This window comes from Pogona vitticeps, chromosome 8, assembly GCF_051106095.1.
Source record: "Pogona vitticeps strain Pit_001003342236 chromosome 8, PviZW2.1, whole genome shotgun sequence".
Taxonomy (NCBI): Eukaryota; Metazoa; Chordata; class Lepidosauria; order Squamata; family Agamidae; genus Pogona; species Pogona vitticeps.
The window spans coordinates 2,871,761-2,878,775 of record NC_135790.1 but is presented as its reverse complement, the minus strand read 5'-3'; the positions used below and the strand labels follow the sequence as shown (position 1 = coordinate 2,878,775).

The window sequence follows — 7,015 nt, the reverse complement described above, 5'->3', positions numbered from 1 at the left end:
CACTTCCTTTCTCATCATGGATTCTTTGCCCAGAGTGAAAAGTTGAGAAACTCAAACAGCCTACATGAAGTGTGTGTGTGTGTGCGCGTGTGTGTTTAAAGCCATAAACCAAATGGAAAGATGACATGATTAAAAATGCAACTGTTAAAGGAAACATAGCAGAAGGAACAACCTTGAGAACAACAAGAGAGTGATGATGGCAGTGTGGGCAGGAAAACTCAAGCTGAACGAACAAGTGGTTATTTCAAGGAAAGGAAAAATATCTTGAGGACAATTCATGAAGCACTAACTCCGACAACATCCTTTTGAGATCGATGGGCAGTGAGTCACCACCCATAGACTTCCAATGCTGGGGTCTCTGCCAGTGACGTGCATGCAGGTGAATGCATTCCGGCCCTTCTTCAGCCAAATCAGAGGGGTAATTCACAAAAGCGACTTCTCTGTAACATCAACTATTTGTTCATGTTGATCAGAGTTGATAAAATGTGCTTCTTCTTGCACTAAAACTTGCTGAATCCTCCAGCTAACTGGGCCACTAAATTATGAAGACTGCAGTCCAGAGGGAGAAGGAGAAAGAGGAGGAGGAAGAAGGGGAAGAGAGAGAGAGAGAGAGGTTTATGTATCTGGCTGCAGAGCCAGAGGTTGGGAGTTTGATTCCCTGGAACAACTCCATGATAGGGAATGGACTTGGTGATCCATAGAGTTCCTTTCCAGCTCTGCAGTTCTAAGGTTTATTCATTATTTATTTATTTATTAATAAAGAAAGAAAATGCCCAAGCGTTTCATGAAAAGTCTCCAGAAGAAAGTGAGTCATGCTGTTTTCGAGCGTTTGATCTCAGTGGTGCGTTTAGAAGGCATTCTTGCTGAAAACCGGTGATGTTTTTGTATGTGCCAAATTCATAAGCAAGTAAGACAGCTAATATGCCATCTATGCTATTTCTAGCCTTAAAAGATTTCCTGGGCTGACAGAAACCTTATTGTCACTTGTACGATCTGCTCTTTAAATGCACCAGCAGGGAGGAACTGTACTTACCCTCATGACTTATGCATCTAGCTGCTTTTTGCAATTTCAATTACTTGGCCGGTACAGACAACCAGAATTTCCATTCAGTTTTCCCAGTGTCTCCATTTGCTTCACCCAGCATTGCCTTCTTGCCGGGCCCTGCTCGCTTTCATATTCCTGATGTATTTGAAATGATCTGCAGAGACTGGTGGTTATGTCCCAGAGTCAGTAGGGGAGGTCGCTTTGCTCAAGCTTCACAGGAGCTACCCAAGAAGCTGAGTTCTACTCCTCGAAATAGGTTCAGCACCTTAGATAAAATTCAGACCAGAAGCTGGAGTGGATTCAACAACCCACCCCACCGACATCAGATCGCTGAACCTCCCCTAGTCTCCGGACCGGTGTGCAAACTACAGCATGCAGACGCTCGTGTAGTACTGGGCAAACCAATTCCCTCTTGATTAAGGAATATTCAGAGGTCTTAATCAAGCTTTGCAGAAACGACTGAACTCAACATATGTACTTGCATATTTACGTAATATGTACTCTTTGCCTACGGATAGAAGAGAGCAGCGTAATATTGGAGAGTGGATTTTCTCTTTTCAGGAGAGCCCAAGACATTTTGCTGCCTGAGGACTCTCCCTCTCCCCCAACAAAGGTCAACATGTAGCATCCTAGGCTAGTAAAATATTAGCACCTTTCTTAGAGGGGCATCTTTCAGTGAGACCCATTGTCCTCAAATGGATTACAATCATCAAATAATCCTTTTTGTGTAGCATCTGCTGGCTGGAAAGAGTTTTATTAATCTTTCCCAGCAAAAAGGGCAATGAAAATGAATTGCGATGCATATTGTTCCGACTGGGAAATTAAGGCAGGGGTCTTGCAGCCCAAACCTCAATGATGGGGCAAAGGCAGGGTGTTACCTGCTTTCTCGTCCCCGTAGAGAAGCTGACTTGATGGGCAAACTAATCTTCCTTCACCTCCAGCCATGAGATCATTGTCCTCTAATACTGCAGTTCTCTCTTTGTTCCTCCAGATGTGTTTCACATCTGCTTCCAGAATCCCCAGCCTGTATAGCCAACTAGTGGGGATTTGGGAGTGGACGCCCAAAAACATCTGGAGGACCGAGCCATGGCTCTATGTCACCTAAAGTAGCTGACTAATTTTTGAAATGAGGCAGGGCAGGTTGTGTGTCTGTCTGTTACAGAGGAGAACAGCCGGGGCGTTCAGGAGGAATAGCTAGAAAGCCACCATGGCTGCTGTCAGCATCTCCTGGCTAACCCCATTGACTCACTATGCCAAATGTTAGGGCTGGCTCTGGCCAAAAACCTCCTCCACGTCTATCATGGATCCCTGCTGCATTGCAAAAAGTTCTCTCTATGGAGGGCAGCAACCAAGACACTTAGACCCCACTAGAGTTGACTTCACTGAATGGAAACCATGTAAAAATCCCCTACTATGTCCTCCATCTGCATCTAGCAAGGAGAGATCAGGCACACTGGGCAAGCCACCTTTCGGAAAAAAATGTGCCTGCCGGTATTGATTTGAGCTCTCTTTCTAAGGAATCATTTGTGCAGATCGGCTTCTTAAGTAACCCCATGGGAATCTAAAAACCCATGGCTTAAACCGGTGAAGCATCTCAATGACTTTGGATCTGAGGCTAAGCTGCTTTCATGAATCTCATTTTCCACTTCCATTCATTTTAGTGCCTAAATTATCTCCGAAGCTCCAGAAGGGAAAGTTGGCCAAACACTTTCACTCATGGGCAAATTTAGGAACAGATAGCTAAATCAGCAGTGACCAAATTCCGGGAGGCCATGGAAGACAGGGGGGCCTGGCATGCTCTGGTCCATGGGGTCACGAAGAGTCAGACATGACTTAACAACAAAACAACAACAAAGCTAAATCAGGATTACAGCCTGCAACACACTCTGCTGTCTGGTCATCTGTGTGATTCTCTCTGCACTGCAACTCACGTAATTTGGATGCTGCGCACAGTTTCAGATGATCCCTGATACAAGTTTGGTTTGCAAAAGGAAGGCAGAGTTCCGAAGGATTCAGAAAGAGGCCAAGAAGGGAGATACTCCCAGTCTTCTCACACCATGATGCAGAGGAAGGAATGTCCTGGCAAGCTGTCGGGAGGCACTGCACGAGAGCCTGGCCATCACACGTGGAGGCTGGTGCCCCCTCCACTACGGAGCGAGGCTTTTGAGATCTCCGTGCTGACCGTAGAAAGGGGAAAGCTCTCGTACTTGTCCTTCTCGTTGCTGCAACTGCAGCGGTAGAGCAAAGCCTTGACTTCCTTCTGGAAGTTGCTGTTGAGGAAGCCGTAGATGATGGGGTTGATGCACGTCGAGGCCATGGCCGTCAGGTGGCAGAGGGAGAAGATGAAGTTGTGGTAGCACACGGAGATTTTTTCGTGGTCCCAGTCATAGAGGGCGTTGAAGACCGTGAGGGGGAACCAGCAGGCAGCAAAAGCCACCACGATACAAGCCAACATGATGTTGACCTTCCTGTGGCTGACGGCTCTGGAGCCATCTTTGGACCGCTCCAACATGTCCTTGCGGCGCTGGAGGCGCAGGAAGATGCGGAAGTAGCACGCCATGATGAAGAACAAGGGGAGGCAGTACTGGAACAGCAAGAGGAAGGTGGTGAAGGTGAGACGGTGGTGGTCCGACGGCCAGTGCTCGATGCAGGCCAGGTGGTTGACAAAAGGGTCGAAAGGGAGGCTTAAGTTCTGGAAAGGCTCGTTGGTCAGGATGGTGAAGGAGAGGAAAGGCAAGGAGATGAAGCCGGCCACCACCCAGGTGAGGGCAACAGCCAGGTAGGCGTGGTTGGCCGCCGGCTTCCATCCCGTCGGGTTGATGATGAGCTGATGCCTTTCCAGGGCGATCCAGACCAGAGAGAGGATGGAGACCGTGACAGATACACACTGAACGAAAGGGCTGGCCTTGCACAGAGCTTCTCCCAAAATCCAGCGGTCCATTAAGGTGTAAATGACGGTGACGGGCATGCAGACGAGGGACATGAGGATGTCGGAGCAGGAGAGGTTGGCGATGAAGATATTGGTAACGTTCCTCATCTCCTTTTGCTGAACGATGACGCACACCAGGCAGAGGTTGCCAATCAGCCCAACGGCAATGATGGCACTGTAAGCTACGATCAGGAAGGTGCCGTTGCCCACTGAATCGCTGCAGGACATATCGCTTTCCTCCAACAGGCTCAGCTGCTCCGAGAAATTCAGGTAGAGGAGATTCATCAGGTGGTCCATCACCCTTTCCTTCCTGCTGAGTTTCTTTGACTGGTGAACAGTGGTAGAAACTGGACCACCTCCCTACGAAACTCTGCCCTTGACTGGGAATTATCCTGCGCAAAGGAAGAAGACATATGTTGATCACATGCATATCCTGCTCGTCCTCCGGGAAACCTCAGGGATTACATACTGGGGATGCACATGTGATTCCTCCTGGACAGACTCCAGGTATTGATCAGTGTTGCCTATCTGCCTAGCTTCGGGCCGCATCAGCTGCTTCCAACCAGCAGATCGGAGGGTTTGCTCTTCCAGCTACTTTGAAGCCGCAGCCAACATTAAGCGGAAGCCCAGAACATCTGGAGCTGAAACCCAGAACATCTGGAGCCCCAAATGTAGGGGGCTATTGCTTCAGACCTTCTCCTGGCTCTCCCCCCCCCCCAGTCATAGATTTCAGTCCAATCCTCTCTGATCCCTTCTTATCCAAGAATATTAGAGTGGTGGGGGGGGGAGTATTTATTAGAAGCAGCAAAAATACCATTCCATGTTTTGAAGCAGCATTTCTTTGGGGGATGGTTGCTATTTCTGTTTAGCCAGAGTGGTCAAACAGACCAGATGGGCGGGATACAAATAAAATAAAATAAATAAAATAAATAAATATTTAGGCATCAGATCTTACAAGCTGCCCATGATTGCTGTAGGGCACTGGGGGGGGGGGAAGAGAATTTCTCAGCACTTTTTGGGTCTGTGAACTGGCATTCTCTGCCATTTTTGGTGTGTGTGTGTGTGTTACTGCTTCACTCCTGCTTGTGCACAATAAGTGCATATTACTTGTTTGTTGACGTGAACCCTGCAAAAATGGCTGCAGTCGCGTTTTATGGCACACCACCCTTTTCCAGCACTCAAACATTGCTTCTCCTTCTCCCTCTCTCTGTCCCGCCTTGCAAAGAGAGCCCACCAACGTTGCGCACCTATAGTCATGTTCACAAGCCCCTTGTCTCTCCCTCAGACCTGGTACCCCATCAAAAAGAAACACCAAGAGAAAGGGCATCGGTCCTTTTCTTGGCTGATCGCCTAAGGCAGTTATCGCTCACCACAGGTGAGTAGCTGTTTAGCAAACCTGTGATAGCCACTGCTTTGTACAGTGTGGTTGCCATTAACAAATACCTGTAGTGCATAGAGCCTGAAGCAACAAGCAAGAAGGCATCCTCATATTTATTTATCCTCTTTGGGCAGCATCTCTACTGCTTTCTTTCCAGGTTGAAATCTGACCCGAATCTGCACCAGTGCCTTTGTTAGTAGTATGGTGGAGCCTGTGCTCACGGGGTCAACATCCCTGAGGGCCTTCAGATTAGCAGGGAGTGCGGCATCCTCCGCCACCCCTTCAGAGTTTAGCTGTTTCTTCTGCACTTAGGTGCTACCCTCTCCGTAGGGGAGATAGAAATCCTCCCAGGAACAGTCTATTTCTTCCAGTCTATCACTCTTTTAAGCTAAGAATTGGAGGGCAGTTTTGTCTTAGACAGGCCGTTAAGAGCCATTAACGTTACAAAAGCCCTGCTCCGTTCTTTCTATAGGGACCAATCCAGCTGGCTGCATGTTTGGACTCTTCTCCTCTGTGGCTGTGTTACCATTACCACCACCACCACCCCCGCCTGGCCATGCTTGCCACTCCTTCCCTGGCCAGAAGGACTGGACGGACCTTCAGGCCAGGGGGAGCCCACCTCCCTCCTGCTGGTCCTGCCCAACCCACCCAAGGCTTGAAGGAAAACGCTGGGAAAAGGGTCGTTCTCGCATCCTTATTCTTAAGTGCCCTCAATCTGTCTAAAAACAGGGATGGGCAGAGGGGTTGAAGCCCGCAGGAGCCCCTTGGGAGGCTCCCACCCGGGAGGGCAGGTGCCCCCTTCCTCTCTCCCCCCTCCCACCTGCCCACACCTGCAACCCCGCCAGGCCACCTGCCTGGGTCTCTGTGGGAGAGGGATCCCCGGAGCTCCTTTTCCCAGCCACGGTGGAAAGGCAGCGAGAGCGGCCGAGGGCGAGGGGGGGGGGCTTCCCAGGGCCGGCCAGGAGGATTCCTCCCTGACCCACTTGGGGCGGCCGGGGACCCGGGATCACCAAAGCCGGCGGCCGGAGGGGGGGCGGTGACGTCACTTGGAGGGGAGACGCTGCGGGGGGGGAGTCCCAAGCGAGGGGCGGGATCGGGGCCGGTCATGGAACGGGACAGGTGGAGGGAAAGGTGAGGCGGACCCGGGCGCCCCCCCACCCGACCCCACCCCGCATGCTCGCAAGCCGCCGCGGACTCACCTGATGCTGAACTAGTGCATGGCCCGGAGCGCAGCCCCGCAGCTCCCTCTCGCTCGCTCTCCCTCCGTCTCCTCCACCGGCTCTGCGGGGAAGGATGCCGCGCGAGAGTCCGCACCCCCTCCTCTGCCACACGTGCCTGCGCCTTCCTCCTCCTCCTCCTCCTCCTTCTCCTTAAACACGAGATGCTCCAGATTTGGGGATGCGGAGAGAGGAAGCACCGGCGGCCGGCTTAAGAAGACGCCCCCATCCCAGCACATTCCCAGACCCCCCTCCCAACTCCACCCTTGGGGGAGGAAAGCGTTGGTGCCGCCTCTCCCTCCCTCCCCCTCTCCCCACCCCCACCCCACCATCCAGTCTGGCCCACGGAGCTGCCTCCCCCACGTGGGGGCCACTCCCCTGCCCCTCCCTCCTCTTCCGCGGCCTCCCCATCCTCTCTGGGCCCCGAAAGCGAATCCTGCCTCTCC

At 51.5% G+C, this 7,015-nt stretch overlaps 1 protein-coding gene across 1 annotated transcript; it reads right to left on the bottom strand.

Annotated features, from left to right (window-relative positions):
- Nucleotides 1–690: 690 nt before the first annotated feature.
- LOC110072141 (neuropeptide Y receptor type 1) lies at nt 691–6,687 on the bottom strand. The gene is made up of 2 exons (XM_020780226.3): nt 6,552–6,687; nt 691–4,366 (listed from the first exon to the last, which is right to left on the bottom strand). The coding sequence occupies exon 2, from the start codon at nt 4,269–4,271 to the stop codon at nt 3,165–3,167; it is 1,107 nt and encodes a 368-aa protein (XP_020635885.3). The 5' UTR covers nt 4,272–4,366; nt 6,552–6,687; the 3' UTR covers nt 691–3,164.
- Between the last annotated feature and the right edge of the window lie 328 nt (nt 6,688–7,015).